Source organism: Ostrea edulis, chromosome 2 (genome assembly GCF_947568905.1).
Source record: "Ostrea edulis chromosome 2, xbOstEdul1.1, whole genome shotgun sequence".
Classification (NCBI taxonomy): domain Eukaryota; kingdom Metazoa; phylum Mollusca; class Bivalvia; order Ostreida; family Ostreidae; genus Ostrea; species Ostrea edulis.
The window spans coordinates 62271062-62297004 of NC_079165.1; the positions used below are offsets into that span (position 1 = coordinate 62271062).

General features: G+C 37.1%; 2 protein-coding genes across 5 annotated transcripts in view; one reads left to right on the forward strand and one right to left on the reverse strand.

Moving 5' to 3' along the window:
* LOC125648752 (uncharacterized) overlaps positions 1-6226 on the reverse strand; it is a 232079-nt gene extending 225853 nt beyond the window's left edge. For 3 of the 4 annotated variants that reach the window (XR_008800109.1, XR_008800111.1, XR_008800110.1), the window contains exons 1-3: positions 5979-6226; positions 3768-3826; positions 276-398 (exon numbers count right to left, since the gene is read on the reverse strand). The gene's annotated coding sequence lies outside the window, so the exon portion shown is untranslated. Of the gene's footprint in view, positions 1-275; positions 399-3767; positions 3827-3970; positions 4085-5978 lie in introns of those variants that run through there. The other variant, XR_008800113.1, reaches the window with a different exon arrangement.
* A 6202-nt stretch (positions 6227-12428) lies between these two features.
* On the forward strand, positions 12429-22219 carry LOC125681355 (potassium voltage-gated channel protein Shaw-like). The gene is made up of 2 exons (XM_048921405.2): positions 12429-12976; positions 17233-22219. Exons 1-2 carry the CDS (start codon positions 12470-12472, stop codon positions 18085-18087), a joined length of 1362 nt encoding a protein of 453 aa, XP_048777362.2. The 5' UTR covers positions 12429-12469; the 3' UTR covers positions 18088-22219.
* Positions 22220-25943: the final 3724 nt, after the last annotated feature.

Consider the following 25943-nt stretch of genomic DNA (forward strand, 5'->3'; position numbering starts at 1 on the left):
AGGTGGTCTCTCTTCACAATGAATACATTTTTTTCTGATTTGATAAAGTGTGATCAGTACCAGGACGAATATGAGCGAGGAACCCGTGATAGAAACGGCAATCATGATCCCTGAAAGTCTTGATGATTTCTTTCTGCGGGATATTTCGGATGATTTCTTTCTTTGGAATATTTTGTTCGATGCAGTTGAAGCTTCATGAACTGAAAAGGAAAGCCGTTTTCAACCTAATATGTGTAATAAAGTCATGTACGAAAACCATAAAATTTGTTACTTACCACATCCAAATGAAATGTCACATTTGTCTTTATCACACATACACTTTTCATGACAACGCCGTCCATAATATGGATATGAACAGCTGTATGCACAATTGGGTCCAAAGTATCCCAACGGACAATCTGCTCAAAATTAACGTATAAAATGCTATCGTGATTGTTTTGAAGGAAATAATGACATCAATATTTATATCATTTTACGATGAATATTATATACTCAGATGTATACTCTCTGTCTAAAATATGAAAGGTGAAGATAACGAACAGTGATCTATCTTATAAATCCCTTCAGCAATACTAAATAGATAGTTGGGCAAACACGGACCCCTGGACTCACCAGAGGTGGGATCAGGTGCCTAGGAGGAGTAAGCATCCCCTGTTGACCGGTCACACCCGCCGTGAGCCCTATATCCTGATCAGGTAAACAGAGTTATCCGCAGCCAAACTCAATGTGCCAAGAACGGCCTAACAATCGGTATGAAACACGTCAGACAGCATTTGACCCAACGACAGATTGTATTGTCGAACTAGATCGCTATAATGATCACAGAATTTGCGAAATGCTGACTTCAATCAAGCCTGTTGAAACCCCTGAACCATCAAGTTGTTTGTCAATAGCTCCAATTTTATAATTAGCTTGCCTCGATTTAAAACTGACCATACGCAGAACAAGCTTTTGCGTATCGAATCAGTTGAGAGATAGAACACCACATGCAGGTGATAATGGAATATTGCTACATAATATATAATCTATCCAAATAGAACAAACTATAAATTAAGGAAATGGGAAGCTTATTAGATGAATATCTAATTATTGTTTTGATTTCTTTTGAAACCATAAAGAGGCGTGATGAGGAACTGAGAAATGTGTAAAGTCCAGTCACACTTGTGTAACCCATTCCTATATATGCCTAATTTTGAATCCTGTTTTGGTGACGTGTCCATATGAGTTCAAAATGCTCGATTGATTGATTGATGTTTTCCTCCACTCTCAACAATTTTTCAGTTATCTAGTGGCGCCCAGTTTTTATTGGTGGAAGAGAGAACACAGATACAATGTACCTGGGAAGAGACCACCGACCTTCCGAACGTAAACTGGGAAACTTTCTCACTTACCGGCGCGAGCGGGATTCGAACCCGCGCCGACAGAGGTGAGAGGCCGTGTGATTTTGAGCGCGATGCTCTAACCACTCGGCCACGGTGGCTCGAGAGGATCTATAGATATATACATCAGGACAAACAGTAAAAGTAAAATATGTACAAAAAAGGGCTAGCACTAAATTTACAAACGAATATGCATTGCAAATTACATGTTCATATCGTTTTTGGCTTTGCTAATCAATAGTTTGTTTCAGGGGCGAATTGGGACACGTCCAATGCGCTCATCCATCATATCTAATCTATCTATAGAATTTTGCAATCTTTTTACTTTAAATAATTTTAAAAATTGTTACGATAGCCATTTCACCTCGAACGCGCTGCAGTTGTGAACATTAGACGAATGAATCTTGATAAATATACTTGTAGTTTGTCTCTTGAACAAAAATGAAAGCAGAATGTTAATATAAAAATAATTTTTATTTTCAAAAAATGCATAAGGTTGTGAACTGCAACGCTTCACACCGACATACTAACTAACAAACAGCTAACGCGCTTCATACAGTAACTAACAAACAGCTAACGCGCTTCATACAGTAACTAACAAACAGCTAACGCGCTTCATACAGTAACTAACAAACAGCTAACGCGCTTCATACAGTAACTAACAAACAGCTAACGCGCTTCATACAGTAACTAACAAACAGCTAACGCGCTTCATACAGTAACTAACAAACAGCTAACCCGCTTCATACAGTAACTAACAAACAGCTAACGCGCTTCATACACTAACTAACAAACAGCTAACGCGCTTCATACAGTAACTAACAAACAGCTAACGCGCTTCATACAGTAACTAACAAACAGCTAACGCGCTTCATACACTAACTAACAAACAGCTAACGTGCTTCATACAGTAACTAACAAACAGCTAACGCGCTTCATACAGTAACTAACAAACAGCTAACGCGCTTCATACAGTAACTAACAAACAGCTAACGCGCTTCATACCGTAACTAACAAACAGCTAACCCGCTTCATACCGTAACTAACAAACAGCTAACGCGCTTCATACCGTAACTAACAAACAGCTAACGCGCTTCATACAGTAACTAACAAACAGCTAACGCGCTTCATACAGTAACTAACAAACAGCTAACGCGCTTCATACAGTAACTAACAAACAGCTAATCCGCTTCATAACGTAACTAACAAACAGCTAACCCGCTTCATACCGTAACTAACAAACAGCTAACGCGCTTCATACCGTAACTAACAAACAGCTAACGCGCTTCATACAGTAACTAACAAACAGCTAACGCGCTTCATACAGTAACTAACAAACAGCTAACCCGCTTCATACAGTAACTAACAAACAGCTAACGCGCTTCATACAGTAAGTAACAAACAGCTAACGCGCTTCATACAGTAACTAACAAACAGCTAACGCGCTTCATACAGTAACTAACAAACAGCTAACCCGCTTGATACAGTAACTAACAAACAGCTAACGCGCTTCATACAGTAACTAACAAACAGCTAACGCGCTTCATACAGTGACTATCAAACAGCTAACGCGCTTCATTCAGTAACTAACAAACAGCTTACTCGCTTCATACAGTAACTAACAAACAGCTAACGCGCTTCATACAGTATGCTGGTGTGACGCTTTGCAGTTCATACCCTGATATATTTGAAACTTATTTCTTAAATATATATGTAAAGCCATTTAAGAAATTGTTCATGATGACCATTCTCTCACCAGATGGCGCATTACGCAAGTTTCACTTACGCTTAGAATCACGTGACAATTTAATCACATGACATAAACAAACATTCCATTCTTTTCCTTTAAAAGTTCTGGCAACAGTTGATACATCCAACTCTTTCATTTATAAAGTTTATTTTCACCATTAAGATGGTTGTCTCTTATATTATAAGTTTTATCGTCCCTTTTACAGCCTCTTTTACTTTCGATTCTATCTTTAAATCAAATTTCAAACACGTGAATGTCCTATTTTCATACACGTATTATGAATTTTATGTAGTTCCAAATTCGGGCTTGGAAAACAGCGACTGTAAACAATATACAGTACACATCAATTTCATTGCATCACATTTCATATGACCGAGCATTTAGTCCAAAACATAAATGATGCATATTTGAGACTTTTAAAGATTTCTGTAAAAAGACATCGATAATAGTGTAGTGCTCTCTTGATAGAAAATATTTGATTAGATAGTATTAGTATAGATATATTACTATATAGTATTGCATGCCAGTGCTATTAATTCGGCTTGTCATGTTTTATTTAAATGAGTCTTGAAAAGGGAGAGGAACGATAGTGTATTAGTGAATGGAAAATAATACAAGTAAATTATTACTAAGCTTACCTATACATATTCCATTGACGAATCGATAGTCTGGACAACAAGTTGAAGATGTATTTTCACTGATGTGAAATAAATAGAAACATTTTGACAATTTTCAATACCAATACTTCATATAATACCACTTTGTCACTGATAGAAAAAACCTAAATTGAATTGATATATATGATAAAGGTATTTAATTATCCATAAATGAAAGCTCTTACTTCATACATGCAGTTGTACACCGTGAAAAAACAAAAAGAAATATTTCCATCGATGCAAAAATTGAGATACCCATAACTTGTAAACACGACCCAATCAATCCACTTCATTGTAAATAACATTAGATTCTAAATGAGATAATTGATAAGAAACTTCCTGTTTACGTCCATGCTGAGTGTGGTGTACGTGTACATGAAATAGTGCGATGTCATGAATAAGTCAGTTTTATTGCTCTTTCCTTTACATACTTTTATTTCATATCTTAACACATTTCTTTATCTTTTGATGAAAAGCTAAGATAACGAACAGTGATCAATCACATATATAACTCCAACAAGAAATACAAAATAAAGAGTTGGGCAAACATGGACCCCTGGAGACACACTAGAGGTGAGATTAGGTGACTAGGAGGAGTAAACCTCCCTGTAGACCGGTCACACCTGCCATGACCCCAATGTCTTGATCAGGTAAACAGGGTAATCTGTTGTCAATATCATTTAATTTGTAGATAGTTAGAAAGACAGTTGGTTCATGATTTTTAAAACACTTTCATGCAAGTAAAGTATTTTTGAAAAGATTTCATTCTTGCAATAGGACGCCTAGTGTTCTGGCACAAGGAAGACAATTGTGTGGTGATTTTTTTTTATTTGGCAGAGAAAACAAAACCTCAGGGGAGGATAAAAAACTCCAAAATAACAAATACAATATATTACAACATGCTCTACACAATGCAATAACAACCAATTGCCTAGTATGTGCCTAATATACTGAATTTTAATACATGTGATGTATATATACATCAATATCTCTAATAGGAATCAAAATATTATGCAATTATTAAGATCAAATAGTATTCAATTACTGATCATTCCACATGGTAAACATCATGTAATCAATGGATAGACATAATCTGTAATATACCTTGAAAAGGCACACATACATGTATATACGTATTATAAAGATCCCATTATAACTGATCATGACAAACAATAGAAAATCTGTTAAATAATGCATGAACACTTATGCTTCATATCTCAAGTTTTAAAGGAAATTCAGATGTTTATGCAAGTGAATCTTTATAAAGTTTTAAGAAGAAAAATAACACCCACAAGAAAACTGAATCATGGTGTTCCTACTATTACACAAAACCTAAATTGCGATATTTACAACCCTCACACAATCAGTTACAAAACCAGAGACAAATAGAACATATATATAACATGTCTCTGACATAACACATGAAAGGTCAATATCTTGCACGCTCAAATGAAAGGCGAAGATAACGAACAGTGATCAATTTCATAACTCCTACAAGCAATACAAAATAGATAGTTGGGCAAACATGGACCCCTGGACACACCAGAGGTGGGATCAGGAGCCTATGAGGAGTAAGCATCCCCTGTCGACCAGTCACACCCGCCGTGGGCCCTATACCCTGATCAGGTAAACGGAGTTATCCGCAGTCAAAATCAGTGTGCCAAGAACGGCTTAACAATCGGTATGATACACGTCAGACAGCATTTGACCCAATGATAGGTTGCATTAACGAACTAGATCGTTATAACGACCATAGAATTGGCGAAATGCTTGATTCAATCGAGACTGTTGAAACCCCTGCACCATCAACTTGTTTGTCAGTAGCTTACCTCGATTTAAAAACTGACTATACGCAGAACAAGCTCTTGCATACGAATCAGTTGAGATATATAAACACCATATCCAGGTGATAATGGAATATTGCTATATAAATATGGGAAATTTCACACAAAAGTGTCCATATTAAATAGAAACGAATATATGGGGAAAATATTAAACTTACTGATTTATCTGAGCTTAGATACATGTAAGCAAACGATACATGTATGTAAATAACTCTAGACTACTCGAAAAATACTCTTGTCAATACAAACGCAAATACAGACAGAGCAATTATCGAGAAAAATAAGGAAAAGCATTTAAGCTGCAAGTTTACACTTATGGTAAAAGCTAATATACACACTGAATACTTACAGTTTCGTGCCACGAGGTACTGGAAAATTCAAAATAAGTCTAGCGGGTACACCTGAACGAAATCCACGAGACAAAGAAACCGGAAACGTCTGGCACAACAAACACATAAATTTCCGGAATCCACAACACGTGGACATGTCTCTTTTAAAAATAAAAAAGTGGCATTCACTATCAAATAAAATTATCACCCGTCGCGGCAGCGTAGTAAGTAGGGCTTACGATTCGTAGTTGGGAGGCGCGGTTTCCATTCTCAGTCCCAGTCAAATTTAAGAGCCATCGTCATAATGGCGGTAATTCCGGTGAAACTCAATTGTCTTCCGGTAAAAAAAAACCCACCTGATTTACTTGTGTAACAAATAGAATCAGGTGCCTAGGAGGAGTAAGTAAGGGATACAAGACTCCGATGGTCTATTATGACAGATACGGGATTGGCACGAGCCGCGTAACTGCTGCTACACGCCTATATACTGCGGGTCTTGACGAGCAACTTGTAGCGGAAAAAACTGGTCAAAGGTCATCTGCGATTCGCAACTACAAACGCATCTCCGAGGAAGGATTACAAAGCGTAAGTGATTTAATTTAATTTAATTCAGAAACCGTCCACAGTGTCCCCGCCGGAGCAAGTAAAGCTCAATGAAAGTGTTTCCTTTGGATCCGGAAAAGAAATAAACATCACTGCCGGGGATGTAACAGTGAATTTGCGACTTTAATGTGCATGTGTTTAAATTAATGATTGTGACATGGATTTATAACTGTGGTGCCTAAACGATTTACTGGAATATTTCATGCCTTGAATATTGTATTTGATAAATAATAAATGTGTTTTCTCAAACAAGAGGTACTGTGAGCAATGCTCACTAAGAATACCCCCCGCTTACCCCAATCTCCCAAAGGGTGTTGGTAATAGGTATAAACTACCTCTTTTCTGAGTGTAAAAAACAAATGGCATGACAAACCGAACCATATTGCTACTTCGATGTCCAGTGCGCGTGACCTTTGACCTTTTGACCCCAAAATTGATAGGGAACATCTTCATCCCGTGGGTAGTCCATATGAATGATATGGTGACTGTAGGTGGAAAGGATAACGCGTTAGAGCCCGGAAACCATATTGCTACTTCGATGTCCAGTGTGCTTGACCTTTGACCTTTTGACCCCAAAATCGATAGGGAACATCTTCATCCCATGGGTAGTCCATATGTATGATGTGGTGACTGTAGGTGGAAAGGATAACGCTTTAGAGCCCGGAAACCATATTGCTACTTCGATGTCCAGTGCGCGTGACCTTTGACCTTTTGACCCCAAAATCGATAGGGAACATCTTCATCCCATGGGTAGTCCATATGTATGATATGATGACTAGGTGGAAAGGATAACGCTTTAGAGCCCGGAAACCATATTGCTACTTCGATGTCCAGTGCGCTTGACCTTTGACCTTAAAATCGAAAGGGAACATCTTCATCCCATGGGTAGTCCATATATATGATATGGTGACGGTAGGTGGAAAGGATAATGCTTTAGAGCCCGGAAACAATTGCGTCTACAGACGGACAACCCGATTCCAGTATACCCCCACAACTTGTTGCGGGGGGTATAACAAGTTCCCGGTTTTTACTGTCAGTGCTCTTAACAAGAGGTACTGTGAGCAATGCTCACTAAGAATACCCCCGCTTACCCCAATATCCCAAAGGGTGTTGTTAATAGGTATAAATTACCTCTTTCCTGAGTGTAAAAATATGGTATGCCTTTGTAGAAGAAAATGGAAGATATAGTCCGAACACAAATCCATTGAGATCAAAGGTCAAGGTCATGAATGTACATGACACATAGTCTCATGGTGATACACCCATGTCTTATGGTATGACTATGTGAAAACCCTATAATCAATTTTGACCTTGAGGTCAAAGTTCAAGGTCATATAGAGGTCATGAAGGTACACGACACATCGTCTCATGGTGATACACTCATGTGTCAAATATGGTATGTCAATGCGAAATGTGTGACAATCTGTCACTTATGCAAGAGAAATATACAACTCTAGAGATGTGTTTGTCCCTGGTGGCAACCTAAAACAAACCCAATTAACAGGGTCAAAACTTTAACTTTGATACCAAATTAATGGTCTTTTTAAAAAAAAGACCTATCACTCACCGTTCAAACGTTATGAGCAAGGCTAAAGTTTCCGTTAATTGATTGATTATATCTTGTTTAATGTCCCTCTCGGGAATATTTCACTCATATGGATCCCGTGGGGATTCGGGTTAGAATAGGTCCTCAGTACCCCTTGCTTGTCGTAAGACGCGACTAAATGGGGCGGTCCTTCGGATGAGACCGCAAAAACCGAGGTCCCGTGTCACAGCAGGTGTGGCAGGATAAAGATCCCTCCTTGCTCAAAGGCCGTAAGCGCCGATCATAGGTCTAAATTTTGCAGCCCTATGATCGGCGCTTACGGCCTTTGAGCAAGGAGGGATCTTTATCGTGCCACACCTGCTGTGACACGGGACCTCGGTTTTTGCGGTCTCATCCAGTCGCCTCTTACGACAAGCAAGGGGTACTGAGGACCTATTCTAACCCGAATCCCCACGGAAGTAGTTTCCGTTTATAATGTAAACTTTAGAAATGTGGGTCAAATGCAAAGATCATGGTATGACATAAAAGTTCTGTTTTTTTCTTTATAAGGAATCGATATACAAAGTATCAAGACTTTAAATAGTTCTGGGGATACTGTAGATTAGGGTTGCTTAAAAGGATGTCAAACTCAAAGGTCAAGGACACAAGGTCAAAATCTTTGGTACTAAAATAAAGGTCTTGTCACAAGTGATTTACGTATGAAATATGAGAGCTCTATCTCTCACCATTCAAAAGCTATTAGCAAGATTGTGTTTTGGGACACGCAGACAGGACAATATCATGATAATGCCCCCAGATTTGTCGTGGAGGGAATAAAAACTTTTAAATTAATGTTGAGAAAAATATCAACAGTATTTACATACCATTACAACAAAAGTATTTCATTTTATAGTGTTTTGTGCAAATGTATATATCTATCTATTTTTTAAATCAAAAGGAAAACACGGCTTTTTTGTATTGTTCCACACACTTATATAAATACATGAAATTATGTTATAGAAAAATTGCTGATTTGCAGTTATAGTGACTTTATCTTGCATATATCAGAATTCAAATGTTTATCCTTAATTTCAAAATTGAAATTCAATTTGCGTTAGTCTCCTAACGAGATATAACCTGAAAGTGTAAACAAAATGTTTTGAGAAATGAGCTGTTCTGGGTAAGTTTCATGACAGCAAATTGTTACACCGCCTGTATGTGGTTAGCAAATTGTTACACCGCCTGTATGTGGTTAGCAAATTGTTACATCGCCTGTATGTGGTTAAAGTTTGTTAAATGATATGCATGTTCCTGCCCATCAAGAAACGTAGATAAAGCTGCTTGAATATTTTCAAGGTACATCTGCTGCCCGAAAAGAGATATAGGCGATAACCCCCATGCCAAAAAGTTGAATTTTCTTTACACTGATATTATGATCATTATCTAAAGACACATCGAATTGTGCGTCGACAAAAGTTTTCATGGCTGTATTATCTTTCGTACGTTTCTGTTGATGAGGGCTTCACAATTGTGAAGGGTACCGTATCGGTATAATCTACCTTAAAATGAAGACCAGATCATACTGGTATTCTGCATTCGGGTTTTATAGCTGTACAGACTGCATTGGGCATTCAGAATGAATGACTAGTGATCATAAGACCCTATCTGTATGACAAGCATCAGTGGTACCGTGTGTACTTGTTTATGGCCTTACAGAAATATCTTGCCATTTAAGGTCCCTATAGTTCCCATCTACTTCAACTTAAGAATGGTGCCCATCAGCTGCAGATCGTTTGGCTGCAGCAAAACCTGCCCAATATGGCTGATCACACCATCCATGTTTGTACCTACAATGCGTTGAAAATATTAGCTATAGAACACTTGAAGAATGTGAATACATTGTATAGTTCTGGAACGATGGCGGTTTTCCTTCCTTCCTTTCACCTTCATTTCTACATCTAAGAACCTCAAGTTTGGCAAACTTTGTCGTCATAAATATTCGAAAGTCATGCGACTTAAACCACATTTCAGTGCTTTGTGTAAAGGTTGTGGACTGTTGAAACTCCTGTAACATCAATTTGGTAGTCAGTAGCCTGTCTCGATTTACAAACTAACCATTAGTAGAAAAGTAGTCAGTAGCCTGTCTCGATTTACAAACTAACCATTAGTAGAAAAGTAGTCAGTAGCCTGTCTCGATTTACAAACTAACCATTAGTAGAAAAGTCCCTTGCGTATCGGACCAGTTGAGAGATTTACACTGTAAACACCATGTATGCAGGTGATCATGGGATATTGCTGCATAAATACAATGTACATGTATGATTATCATTGTTTTCAGTTTCATAGGCAGAGAATGCTCTATTGGCGAAGGCTCTCATCAATAACATGCCCTACGTCATTGAAAGTATCGTGACTTAATTCAATAGTACACAGTTTTTTGTTGTAAAGGGTATATTATGACTTTTTGATACAGCTTATGGACCATTTTAAATAACGTATTTAAAGTATTGCGCAGTCAGAAATTATGTACTATTTGGTGTAATCATGATTAAACAATGATATATCCAGTTGGACCGTTGATGCAAGAAGACGAGGATGAACAAGAGCATTTTGTTTTAGGTGGTCTATATTTAGGCACTGTAAAGTAGATGCAATGGTAGAAGTATATTTACAAGAATTACAAGTGAAGATTTTAATTTTGAACACATGACTGAACTTTTTAAATGTATGCTGTACAGTGAAAACAAGATTGCCAGTCTGAGAGAGCGACATGCTAATTTCGTGGCAACTCTCTAGTTTGCATTGCTAATGGAAGTTATGAGATTGATCACTGTTCGTTATCTTCACCTTTCATTTCTTTTCAAATCGATCAGACTAGCCAACTGGTTAGGGCTATCGCTTTGCAACAGGGAGATATAAAGTTCGATTCTGGATCCCAACTCCGCTTTTTACATAGGGCATTTAACAAAAGTAAAGACTTCTTTCGCCAATCACTTGGCAATGCAAGTGAAAATCTCGAAGCTTACAGATCTGGGGTCTCGTTTTACGGTCGGCGTTCACACGGTTAAGGTGGTAGAGCGTTCGTTTCGTAACCGGGAGGTTGTGAGCTCGAATCCTGTTCGTACCATGGCCGCATCAAACCTAAGACGTAAAGTTAGGTAGGGATTGCCCCTTCGTGATCAAACGCTCGGCATTTAGAAGTTGAAGTCACCAGAGTTTCTGATATGACCTTAAAACGGAGGTCCGTGTCGCAGAAGGCGTTGACACGCTAAAGAACCCTCGCTGCCACATCCCTGAATGCTAAGCATAGGTCTATTTGTGGTATACTTCATCTACAATAGATGTCTCAATGTGAGTGAATTATTCTCCACGAGACGAAAAACAAACAAAAACACGATTACTGTCAATATTTGTAGCAGCAAAGTTAAAACAGCTGGTAACATCTCTACTTGTATTCGAGTAAAACAATCTCGAATGGGGCGTAAAATAACAACCATTTTTCCTTTACAAATTTTTGTAATTAATAACTGGAAAAGAATACTTCGCGGTTTTCAGATCACAAACAGAATCACATGTTCATAAGGTACATGTATGAAAGAGATATCAGGATATATGGCTCACGGCGGGTGTGACCGGTCGACAGGGGATGCTTACTCCTCCTAGGCACATGATCCCACTCCTGGTGTGTCAAGGGGTCCGTGTTTACCCAACTATCTACTTTGTATTGCTTATAGGAGTTATGAGATTGATCACTGTTCGTTATCTTTACCTTTCATACATGTATAGAGCAGTAAGTGGTATGTGATGTGACAACCTGTAAAAATGTGAAAATTTACATTTTATACATGCATTTTTATCCGTGTAAATAAACATATAAATGATGACTGGAATGTCATTTGTCTCTCCCGTGTTCGTCTAATTTCACTCTTCATATTTTAAAGGGGTCGATCGTTTCAGAAGTCATGATGTACATTGTTTTATAATCGGCGATAATCTAAAAAAAAAAAAAATGTTCTGTGTACATAACCACTTGAAAGTTTGAAATCTGTCTAATACAAATAATTCATAGCTCTTGGGGAAAACATTCCGTATCCTTTCCCAGGATTCATGCAATATACATTGAGGGATTCAATTTACTAATCAATACTACCTTAAAAAGTACAATACATAGATGAACACAGGCCTTTTCCCAAAGGAATCCACCAGTATTCTGCAAATTGCACTATTTGACGCCGTCTGGTTGGATGAATTTCCCCACATTATGATATATATGTAGGCTGTCGTTTTACTGTTGACATCAATACCGATTGAGCAACTATCAAATATACACTGCAGACGCATTCGGGCTACAAACTGTTTCTTCTATCGGGAATTGGATCCTTAATGTTTTGTTGCTCTATTTATTTCCCTGAGATATATACATGGTGTTATCCAGTCATGTTTGAAGTAAATTTAAGAGGAACAAAGTTTTTCTCAAGTTCTACAGCGGTGCAGCATCTTTTAGAAAACCTATCAAAGAAAAGTAGAGCAGAAATTCTTGCGGACGGTAGTTACTATTTAGACAGAAATCCGTTAATATTTCATCACATTTTAGATTTCTATTGTGGAGGCGAATTTCATCTGCCAAGGAATATCTGCCCAGTGCAAGCACAGAAAGAGATGGAATTTTGGATGATTCCCATGAAGGAAATTCCTGTCTGTTGCTACGAAACATTGCATGACGACAAACAAACCGAGTACAAGACGATAATTCTAGATGAGGGCAGTAGTGAAGGAAAACATCCCTTTACGTTGGAACGAGCAGTTTACTCTAGCACCTGTTCCTTAACCAACATTCGCAGCAAACTTCTTCATGCGCTGAATTCTCCGCTAAAGTCATGGCTAGGAAAGGTAAATTAAGTGACGTTGTTGATGCTTTACTTTTCTCAAGATTAGAATGAAGTGCAGATCTGAAAAAAAAAATTCTAAAAGAATCTCATGACATCAATGCCAGAACATATTTATTCCTAATGCCAAAAAACATTAGTAAATAGTTTCTCATGCAGGCACCGCCAGATCGGTGGAGAAGGTACCACATGGAATTTATTTTTCAATTTTCATTTGTTTATTTATTTTAATGAAGTAACTCCATGTTAAAGATTTTTATGTAAAACTTTCAGAAGGTATATCTTTGATCAAATAATAGAGGGCGAAGCCCTCTCACAGCCCGAAGGACCGTGAGAGCGGATCTCTTCCTATAGGTAACACGTATATACATGTTTAAAATGAAAATATAGAAAACTAATGAAAAATTAAACCATACCTTAGGAACTTGAAACGTATGGTCCTAATGGCGTCGATTCGAATACTAGCGCGTGGACATGTATTTCTCCATTTTGAATCTCGTATACCCAAGTTCACGTCGTTCTGAGATGTTACATAAAATCCATAATAGCATGTAAATCTTATTTTCTTAATCATATGTAATCACTTCACGATTAACGCGAATTGTACCACTTCTCCTATGTTTGTAAATTTGCTAAAAAGCGACGCTGAATATGACGTCACAATGCACGGTTTACATCAGTTTCATAGTTTCCCGCGTTCAATGAATGGCGGATCAAAAATGTCTAAAGTTAGAATACTTTGATTGAGCTCTCTCCTCACATGTTAGTGCTAATTTCGGAATATTTTTGGCCCTGTTATGGATCTAGATACTAATGCCAATACTTTTTACTTCGCCCTCAAACATGAAATGCATACTCATTTATGTGCAAGTGCTTGAGTATAATAGTATAGATTTCATAGTAGAGTTTAAGTAACCTGAAGCTATTTTTGTAAGAATAAAAACTGCATTGCTTACTCAATATAAACACATATAGATGAGAAAGGAAAGATAACTCAGACAAGTAAAATTTTTAAAAAAACCTGCTTCCCTCATCAAAATTGGAAATTTTAGGCCTGAGAAACTGTTCTTTTTTTTTTTTTTTTTTTGGCCTACTTGATAGCAAGCGAAGCTCACGTCGCTTCTCGTTCCAATGATTACACACGAGTCACGTGATTTACTCATGATTAGTATTACCCATAATGCTTCTGGAAAAATGTCGCCGTCACTGCGGTATACTTCATAGACAATCCCGTAATTAAAATAATTAGATTGTTTAGAAAGTACCATAAACGGTTTTAAATTGCAGACAAGCTTTCTCATAGCTTCAAACGTTTTGATTTTGCTTGGTTTGAGAGAAGAAAAACATTGCAGCTAATATGACTTCACAATGTAACTGTTTACACCCACCACGTTATATTTCCGGCGTTAAATGAAGAGGCGGATAAAATGTTTATAAGTCGTGTTACAAGATATTATTGGGCTTCGCTCGTGTCAACGGTCGCATCGTACAACATATTATACTTTTTATACCCCCCGCAACAAGTTGTGGGGGGGGGGGGGGCATACTGGAATCGGGTTGTCCGTCTGTAGACGCAATTGTTTCCGGGCTCTAAAGCATTATCCTTTCCACCTACCGTCACCATATCATATGTATGGACTACCCATGGGATGAAGATGTTCCCTATCGATTTTGGGGTCAAAAGGTCAAAAGTCAAGCGCACTGGACATCGAAGTAGCAATATGGTTTCCGGGCTCTAAAGCGTTATCCTTTCCACCTACAGTCACCATATCATACATATGGACTACCCATGGGATGAAGATGTTCCCTATCGAATTTGGGGTCAAAAGGTCAAAGGTCACGCGCACTGGACATCGAAGTAGCAATATGGTTTCCGGGCTCTAAAGCGTTATCCTTTCCACCTACAGTCACCATATCATACATATGGACTACCCATGGGATGAAGATGTTTCCTATCGAATTTGGGGTCAAAGGTCACGCGCACTGGACATCGAAGTAGCAATATGGTTTCCATTTAAATTCTTTAACGGCTTTTTTCATCGCATGGAGATGCTGTGTTCCTAGTTTATACCTATTAACAACACCCTTTGGGAGATTGGGGTAAGCGGGAGGGGGGTATTCTTAGTGAGCATTGCTCAGAGTACATCTTGTTATAGCAATTTTCAAACCTTTTTACAATACTGCGAGTTCACTTTATTGATCTGGAATGAGGTGATGATATGGCTGTTTATTGTTGTAATTAAAAAATCGCTTATTTCAATGTTGTATACATGGCTTCCAATTTTCGTTATGAAAGAAACTATATTTTAAAAGTGAAGATGGCGAACACTGATCAACCTCATGATTCCTATAAAAATATACAAAATCAAGAGTAGGGCACATATCAGAGGTAGGATCAGGTACCTAACAGGGGCCCCTTGTTGACCGGTCGCACCCGCCGTGAGCCCTATAATTTAATCAGACCTGGAGGTTATAAAACATTTTAGAGCACGTTTTCATACTCGAAATCCGTACTCTAATCGTACTCATACTCAAAAGTGAAGGTTATATAACTTCTATAAAATTATTTTCATACTCAAATGGAATACATGCTCAAGATTTTTTGAGTTTGCTCAGAGTTGTACTCAAAACAAACATGGCTGAGTATGAGTACGGTAAAAGTTTTATAACCTCCAGGCCTGATCAACGGAGTAATCCGTAGTCAAAATTAATATTTAAAGAATGGCCTAACCGTTGGTATGCACGTCAGACATCATTTAAACTTAATTACAGGTTGTATTTGTAAATTAGATCGTTACAACGAGCATAGAATTTGCGAAAGACTGACTTTAAACGAGGCTATTGAAACCCCTGTATCATCAATTTTTTTGTCATGTCATTATATGGGTTTTATCGTTCTCTTGAAAGAATATTATAGGGTTATTGAACTTATATTGGTGAATATTGGCACGAGTTGGCTGTGAAAATGCACGAGCTTGCGAGTGCATTTTGACAACCAACGAGTGTCGATATTCACCAATATAAGTTCAATAACCCTTTTATTATATAGCTAATTAAAAGTATTTAGTTATTAAATTATATCCCTTTTCACTCAAAATACTCCAAAATAGACGAGAATTCATCAATATTGGCGGTGTGCAATATCAGCATGCATTTCTTAACTGTTCATTATTTAACTCGTCATTAATGCATGAAGCAAACTGATTTTGTGAATGGGGACATCATAATTTAAGTAGAATAAAACATTTTGCTTATTATAAGTAAATATCAAATACCGGCTCTGTCAGATTCGGAGGACTGTCGTCTGCCACTTTGGCTTGTTTAGGTATCAGGGGACAGTTTCGTACTATAGGCCCGGTCAACTTTTTCAAAAAATGGAATTACCCTGTATTTGAAATGATATTACATGTGTAAAAATGTATACAATAATTTTAGGATGCATGTCAAATGTAGCTGAGTGCTTAGTAAAAATGTTGATATACAACATGTAGGTGTCACCATGATTCCTAGCATACAGATGGGTGCAAATACGAAACTAAGACAATTGGTCAGTTGCTGAAGAAATTCCGGTGAAAACATGCAGGGTCTAGCAAAAGGTCTGTAGCTGTGAGGGAAGGTGGATGGCCCCATATGAGAGGTAAATTTTTGAGAAGGGCAGATAGGGTTCTTGATTGTGCACAGTGTCTAAATCCCCATGTTTGGTACTGTGATGGTGTGGGGGTGGTGCAGATTAGCCCAAATGAGGGAAAATCAAAGCAAAAAAGGGGAACCTGCTCAGAGCATGTTTTGTGCACCAGCACCAGTATTTATAGATTACATGTAATTTAGGGTCATAATTTATTAACTACACTAATATGAAATACAAGTATTGACATAAAAGGGAAATATGATTTTTCATTAGTCTGTCATAATCTGACTTTGGTGTATACCCCTTATCCACATGTTTCAAAACCAAAGAAACTGTCCCCTGCCACCTTACGTCGTGCGGTAACGTCAATATTGAACGTTCATACTCGGAATGTTCCGGGCGCATACAATTTACGCAATGCAAAGTTAGCGTTCAATAAATTCTCAGGATATTGAACGCTAACATTTTCTAGATTTTACGCAGATTTTATAACAGACTATTTATTAGCTATATAATAAATTTTGTTATTGTACATGCTGATCAATGCATTAATAAAATTGTTTCCTTTTTGTGATATATAAATATGCCCGTTTTTGCTATCATAAAGGAATCATTTTGATTTGATGTTGTAGATATGGTTGTTCATCGTTGCAGTGTTTACAGCTGTATCCATTACCGTTTTCCTCCTGGAAAGCTCCGCTCTATACCGTGTCCAGAGAAGTGGTCAGCCAACCAATAAAACGTATGAATTGTTCGGCCACAACAAAAAACTGCTCAAAATTATGACAACCAAGACGTCTTTTGAGATGGCATTTGCAGAGCTTCTATCCAACACTGTCCTTATGTTTGATCTCCTCCTGAGGTTCAGCATTAGTCACAAGAAAAAACAATTTTGTAAAAAGCCTCAGAATATTCTGGAGTTTATGACAGAGATGATTATTTATGGCTTCTCGATTGCAGAATACATGGTTGATGATGATGAAGCTGTAGAAAACTTTTCGTATGAGATGTCACTCTGGCTTCAAGTCCTTTATTCGCTTCGTGTAATTCGAATTTTTCGCATCATAGATACGAGCTCAGAAATGAAAATGCTTAAGCTATCACTGCTGAAAAGCAGAAATGAAATTTGTCTGTTTATAACCGTGTTGACATCTTTTGCGTTTATTTTTGGGTCGTGTGTATATTGGGCCGAATTCCTTAATCCAGATACCTATCCAAACATCTTTATCGGGATCTGGTGGGCATTTGTTACCATGACAACTGTTGGATATGGCGACTTCTACCCCAAGACAACCTCTGGATATTTGGTTGGAGTTTTGACTTCAACGTGTGGTTTGATACTCTTAGCCATGCCAATAGCGATGATATCATCAAACTTCAGTAAGATATATGATTGTTATAACTTCAGGAAAATTCATCTTAAAAAGGTTGATTTAAAAAATCGGACACCATTATTATACCATTCCATGGAAAGTGATTCTCTGTAACGTGTGGGATACTGACTACCTTTTAAAGATACCATTAGACTTGTTTATTTTGCACTAGTGGAATTTTCGTTGACATCACGAGTCATTTCTAGTTTAATAGAAATTGTTATGAATGTACATAAAAAAAATTCCAAGCACAAATGCCCCATTGACACACCGTTTCAAGAATCGAAAAGTAAATGGATTCCCATCTAAATACATGTATTTTGCTATAAGAGGGACCAAATCTAATGAAATATATACCGCTATTTTCTTAAAGAGGTTCGCACCTGACATTTGGAGTAATGTCAATGTTTTGGGAAGTGTATTTTTCATTTTTACGTTGAAGGAGAATTAGGAAATTGAAAAGAAAAACTGGGGTCGCAATGCTTGTTATTGACCTACGGTGTTCTAAACATGACCTTTTTGCACTTATAATTTATTCAATTAAATTTTATTTGTCTGTTGGTGTCAACACCATATAATCAACAAAAATCAATCATTGCATGAAATAGATACATAATCCTGTCTTCTAACAATACAGATTTTAAAAAATTTAATACAATCAACGGAAATAAATTACCTTTTTGCATTTAATATACGAAAAACTTCATGATATCGAATTTGAGAGTTTAAAATGACATATTGGGAGTAATGTCAATTTCTAAAATTTCACATAATTGTCAAGGTCTTGTCTTAAATTTTAAACTAGAACTAAAAAACAAGAGGTGGGAGACCAAATTTTTAAATTATCGGCGATTGACCGATTGATTGATGTTTTCCGCCACACTCAACAATTTTGCAGTTATATGGTGGCGCCCAAGTTGTTTTTTTTTTTTATTGGTGGAAGAGAGACTCCAGATACAAAGTACCTGGGAAGAGACCACCGATCTTCCGAGAGTAAACTGGGAAGCTTTCTCACTCAACGGCGCGAGCGGCGAAAATATTGAATGTTTAATATGCAAATCTTGAAGTAAATTAATTTTAACCTTTTTAAGAATTGGTGCTATATTTGGAAAACAGTTGATGCGGCTGAGGAAAAATAAGTCGTGTAACGTCTACACGAAGAACATTATTAAAATATGAGGAAGTAAGTAGCGTATAATTGATGTGAAATTTTAATTGACAGTTCCGAAATCTTCCATACTAGTCTGAATTTCGCTGCTGTCATAGGCGAGAAACGACTCCGTGACCTGGACCGGTAAATGTCCTAGTAAAAATAAACAAGTGAAATCGAGAGAACGATGACGTGTATCTTTGTTATTTTAAGAACCAGTGACTTGAAATTTGGCATGCAAGTAGTTAAAACATTAATCTATGCATGGAAAACGACAAACTACGCATAGCTTACCTAGTTTAAGATTTTTTAGGCATTTGAAGCGAGTGGTTAGTTTTTTATCTGTGTCAGAGTTAGACCCCTTTCTATATTTATGGCATCACAGAGTTCGGGCCCAAAACGGGCTTAGCCCCTGTGTGCAAAACCTTTTCAAAATTGAATTGACACATTTTTTCAACTGGATAGGGTTCAGTAATATATCTGGGATCTCTCTTCCATCAATAAAAACTGGGCGTCACCAGATAACTGAAAAATTGTTAAGTGTGGCGGAAACATCAAGACAAACAAAACAAACGAACTAGATCGTTATGACAACCATCTGCTCCTATAAAAACAAAGGGGGGGGGGGGGGTAAATCAATTACTAGAGCATTACATCTATGTCAACGGATATGCGAAATCGCTTTCGTATATCACTGAGTTATGAGTATAGTGGCAGAAGACAGGATGAATAAAATGAAAGGGATGTACCGCTGGCCTAGATGCGCCAGTGATACATGTATGATAGGTGCAAAATATAAGATATAATTTGAACACCACAGTTAGATCCGTAAAAGCGGAATAAACAATGGGCTGCTAGTCTACATAATAATTGATTTATTTGTCACAGTAGGAGTACGTAATTACTATTAACTGATTATGGAAGGATCGATGTCGGTTAGTAGTCGTTCCGTGGTTGTTGTTGTATAAGCTGGTTTCAATTTTACTTTCACGTTTTATTTGGTCGGGCTCATTTCAATAGTACAATTATGGTACATTAACAAAAATTAAATGATTATAATTTATTTTTTATTGTATCCTCGTCTTTGATTGGTCAAATTTCAATTGAGGAACGCAGGTTATTTTTGTATAACCTGGTTTGGTATGGGGACACAACCCCTTGACAACCAGATACCGGAACTATTTTTTTCTCTCTCTCTAAAATTACATCACAGCACTGTTTTCAGCCTTCTATGAAATAGAAAATCAATATGTACAATAAGATACTTCGGTTTGATACACATATTGTTTTCTCGTTGTCAATATTAGCATCTACTTGTACGCAAATCATTGTTGTAAAACATCTTTCTCTGTATGATGGTCTAATAATAGATTAAAACAAAGATATATTCAAATTAATGATTTACCAAGTAAGCATTGCCCTGTTCATTTTGAAATACATTTCTCACTGGGGAAGGGGAGGGGGTGTTTCGTTGTTTGATCCGCCTTTCCACGAAGCAAAAACAAAATTCATACGTCACATTTTATCACATGACGTTAGTCACTTTGACATGTGGATCGCAAATTGTCACTTGCTTTTAAATACATATTTTCTTGTGTTGAAATTACTATTAGCGACAACGTTGCATGCAGGGGTGAGTTTTCATGTAGTAGAAGTTTTCACAGAGTTAAAAGCCGCAAATTATTGCATTTTCTGATATTTAAAGATTTATTTTGGGTAGGTCTAAACAATGCAGTTTCGGAGATGAGCGACTTCAAAGTCGATCTCTATCTCTTAAAGGGCAGGGAATTATGCATCGCATGCATACATTTTTTTTTTGTAGGTTACACATATTTTCTATCATGACAAACTTTTTTTTTAATTTATAATTTTTTTTTAATTTCACAAATATTGACATAAGACAGAAGAAAATTTGTCATTTTTTTCTAACCACTTTCACACACTACTCGCACTCATACTTTTGTTGGTACCGGTAAGTGCTTACATTTTTAATATAATTGTAAGAGAAAAATGATAACAATACAGAGCTCGAGTAAATAGATAAAATTACATGTGGCTTCAAATGTAGAGAAAAAAATATTGCTTGAAATAGCAAAATTATGATTTTTTTATGTTGTCAAAAAGTGTTTTCCATACAATATTTTGATAAATAGCCTAGGCTCCGTAGAACTAAGATTAAAGATGGCGACCTTCACAGCTAGACGATTCGTCGTTGTTGCTAAGTGAATCATTGCGCGACTCAGTTGACCTGTATTTTTCCGAATTTATGTACATTTTGATAAACGAAGGTTCGTATCTTTTTCTCTTGCATTAGATTATAAGGATTATAAAGCGTAAACTTACCCAAACCAGGTTATACTCGTATAACTTGCCCCAGAATTAATGTCATTCCTTAAATATCTAATGTACATGTATTTCGTAGAGAGATTTTTTTATAAAATGACAAGAACACATCTATATACATTACGATTTATGTCCATTGAGCATTACCACCGTGTTCTGGAAGAACAGGAAACAGTCTCGTATACAGAAGCAACATGCACAAGAAAATGGGCGTCTGGAATCTTTCGGAGTGGTCTAGAACTACAGTCACATTAATCAAAATCTCACTCAACTGACACAACTTCGCATGGTTGTACCAGCTTAAACTGGAGGTTTGTCTTTGTTACATTCTGATGTAATTATACAGTGATCAGTCTGAGTCAACTTAAGCATTATCAGCCATTTCAATATTGCATATAGCAAGTAGTGTTCTGCAGTTGTGTAAAATAATTTAGTGCCATGAAAAACAAGCATTCTGAGAGTATTGCAGTACTTCCCTACCAGTTGCAAAAATTCTTGGACCGCAACAATATGAATTATGTAGGTTATGGTAAAGGGGAAAATTGGGGAACCAGGATAGGAATGGATGTCTATTAACAATAGCTTTCATTCATATGTCCATTTGATATATCCCTGTGAGCTCGAAATAAAGGACACCACAGAGTCCTCCACTTCTGCTTCATACTTAGATATTTTATTGAAAGTAGACATTAACGGCAAACTGACAACTCAACTGTATGACAAACGGGATGATTTCAGCTTCTCCATCGTCAACTTCCCATATTTGTGTAGCAATATTCCATTATCACCTGCATATGGCGTTTATATATCTCAATTGATTCGATATGCAAGAGCTTGTTCTGGGTATAGTCAGTTTTTAAATCGAGGTAAGCTACTGACAAACAAGTTGATGGTACAGGGATTTCAACAGTCTCGATTGAAGTCAGCATTTCGCAAATTCTATGGTCGTTATAACGATCTAGTTCGTCAATACGACCTCGCATTGGGTCAAATGCTGTCTGACGTGTTTCATACCGATTGTTAAGCCGTTCTTGGTACACTGATTTTGACTGCGGATAACTCCGTTTACCTGATCAGGATATAGGGCTCACGGCGGGTGTGACCGGTAAACAGGGGATGCTTACTCCTCCTAGGCACCTGATCCCACCTCTGGTGTGTCCGGGGGTCCGTGTTTGCCCAACTATCTATTTTGTATTGCTTGTGGGAGTTATGAGATTGATCACTGTTCGTTATCTTCACCTTGCATTTAACCATCGAGTTTGTATCGGTGGCTTAGTGGTTAGGCCGTCAGACTCTTGACCGAAAGGTCTTGGGTTCGAGTCCTGGCCGCGGCAGGGCTGACGTTGTGTCCTTGGGAAAGGCACTTTACATGAATTTCCTCACTCCACCCAAGTGTAAAATGGGTACCTGGCTATAGACAGTGAAAGATATTGTTAGTTATGTTAGTGCTCTAGCGCTTGTAATGGCAGCTTGCACTGTATGATTCCTAGGAGGCTGAGAAAGTTATAGATTGATATAAGGTTTGCCGGGGTAATAATGTATATTGATTATTGTAAAGCGCTTTGAGCAGCATACGCTGGAAAAGGCGCTATATAAAACCAATCATTATTATTATTATTATCTCTGCTGGTGGACAGTCTGTCCCCGAGGATACTTGTCGCTCGATATATGTTCCTTCATGAATATACACAATAATGAAACAATACTGGCTGACACGTCGCCCAGTATAAAAAGGTGTCACTCTGTGGAGTCTATAAGGGACAAAGGCTTCTACAGATCGGTTGGTGTCCCTCGGATTATCCTTCGAGATATCAAAGATTTGTCGTATGTACAATCGTCAGATTGTCAGCTTTGGTACAAAAACCAAAATTCTTATACCCAAATTAAAGACTGTTATGTTCCTTTAAGAGATATATTTGATAATTCCTTTTCAGACCCCATGTGTTCAACCTCAAAATGTTCTGCAAAAAATTGCAAAACTTCATTTAGTAGTAATCTAACTGGACGTAGTTTCTGTACCAAAACGTTTGATAATCTGACTTGTAAATCTTCTAACGTTGTCTACGCCATTGAGTGTAACCTGTGTGGCTTAATTTATGTGGGAGAAACAAAGGGTTCACTTAATAAAAGAATATCAGGGCACATATTTCAAATTAATAATGGTGGTAACCAACTTCTTTACAAGTATTTTAATGCACCTGACCACTCCATCTTGTCCATGAGGGTAAGGATTTTAGAAAAAATTTACCATCACACAAACAATCCTACATTAAGCACCCCTTTTCGTAGACAACGAGAAGATCACTGGATCAGGGCTGAGTTTTACTAAACTTCGTAAGTTCAAGATTTCATCGTAACCTTAACTTACGATAAAAATCCGTCTTATCAAACTTCATAACTTAAGTTACGTTAAAAAAATCTTCGTAACTCCACGACAGCCTTTGGGCTATCTTAAGTTAATTTTTTTTTTTGGTAAGTTAATTGTTAATAAATAAAAATGGCTGCCCTCATGCTGTTCGATTTTGAGACAAAATGAAAACAAACCTCTGCGTCCTCGTTGAAATTTTAGCGACAGAAGCGAAGTTCTCACACTGTGACAAATATAGAACTCATTGAACGCTAGGCTATAAGTTTTCGAAAACACGTAGGCCTAATCAGTTCACTGGAAATTTCCCAAATTTTCACCTCCAAGAATACTTTTTAGGATACCACAGCCATATTTTGACACGGGTTTCAAATCGAGTTCAATCTCCACACAATAAATAATGACATGTGACGTCATATTCTATGTTTTGACATCATAATGCAAATGATGAAGTGGCGGATCTAATATTGAAGAAACTGTTCTGTGTAACATAAAATACAAAGCCATCTAAAATCAAAGGAGCAATCTCTCTCTCTCTCTCTCTCTCTCTCTCTCTCTCTCTCTCTCTCTCTCTCTGTGTGTGTGTGTGTGTGTGTATGTGTGTGTTACTGTTTGTCTTTTTTTAACGTGACGATGTCAATTTTGCGTAAATTTCACATACAAAATAACTATATTATATATATATATATATATATATATATATATATATACGTGAACCTCTACCGGGCCCAATTTTTAGTCTACACGCCAAAAATGAGCCATCCTACAAACTCTGTATATCAAATTCTACTGAGGCTTTTGAATGAGTCTCAGTGTATCCTTATAAAAATGAGGGGAGGGATCCTAACATGGTAGGTCTACATATAGCAAATTATTTATATTTTATTATACGCAAATGCTGTAATATAATTTATTAATTGTATTTTGTACAATATGGTGTTGTTCTAATTTGTTCTTGAAATATACTCCAACGTTACACTTGGATTATTTTACATTTATTAAATTTCAGGATTATCACAGCCGGGCTTGCTATTAAGAAAATGAATAATTATATCGGTCTACATAATTTTTTAATTATAAACAAATTTTGCAGTGCTTAGATATAGCCCATCTTATACGTAATCCACCAACATGTTCTTGTTCTTCATCTTCTTTCAACTATAGTCCAGCTGGACATGCCATTACTGGTGATGTTGATATAGTTGAAAATGAGGACCTCAAATCACTTATTCTTAAAGGTCCTAAATACAGAGAACCTCGGTCTTTTAATTGGCGACAGAACTTCATCTCTATTATGAGTTCTGTCGAAGATTATGCCAGACGATGGGCTAAATTTGAAAAAGAAGAACTTGATACATTGTCAGAATGGGTTAAAAGCATAAGAGGGATATTAAAATCCCGCATTAGACACATGAAAACAAAAGTACGTACCATCTATCCTTCTGTGTTTAGTAAACCAGAAGTGATAAAAGAATTAGATAGGTTACATGCAGAGGAATATGTTTTGGTTCCAGCTGACAAAGCTAGTAACAACATTGTCTTTGTTTGTAAGGCTCATTATTACAACTGTATTTTAAACGAACTTGGCATTAATTCCACTTTTGGTAATCATACTTATACTCCAACTGCCCTTTCAAAAGATGAAATTTAAAACCATGCTTCAGTTTTAGACACATTTAATATTCCAGTCAATGGGTCGAATGAATATGAGTTACCGTACCTATACTGGATTCCTAAACTACATAAAAACCCATACAAACAAAGATACATTGCTGGATCCAGTAAGTGCTCTACCAAGCCCCTAGCTTTGCTCCTCACGAAAATGTTAACAGCTGTGAAGGAGAAACTTCAAACTTACTGTGCGACTACATATGCCAGAAGTGTTAATCAAATGTGGATTCTGAAAAATTCTAAAGACCTTTTAGTAAACTTGAAATCACAGAATTTTTCCCAAATGAATAGCATTAAAACCTATGACTTTTCAACACTATACACGACCATTCCTCACGATAAATTAAAGACTAGACTTTTTGACATCATAGACAGTTGCTTCTTCAACAAAAACGGAAATATTCATATGTAGTGATCAGTCATTCAAAAACTTACTTTGTT

What these genes read in the sequence shown, in the direction of transcription:
- LOC125681355 (XM_048921405.2), top strand. Translation starts at nt 12,470, where the DNA reads ATGTTTTGTTGCTCTATTTATTTCCCTGAGATATATACATGGTGTTAT. An exon ending in TAAAGTCATGGCTAGGAAAG is followed by an intron (nt 12,977 to 17,232) that starts GTAAATTAAGTG and finishes TTGATGTTGTAG; the next exon opens with ATATGGTTGTTCATCGTTGC.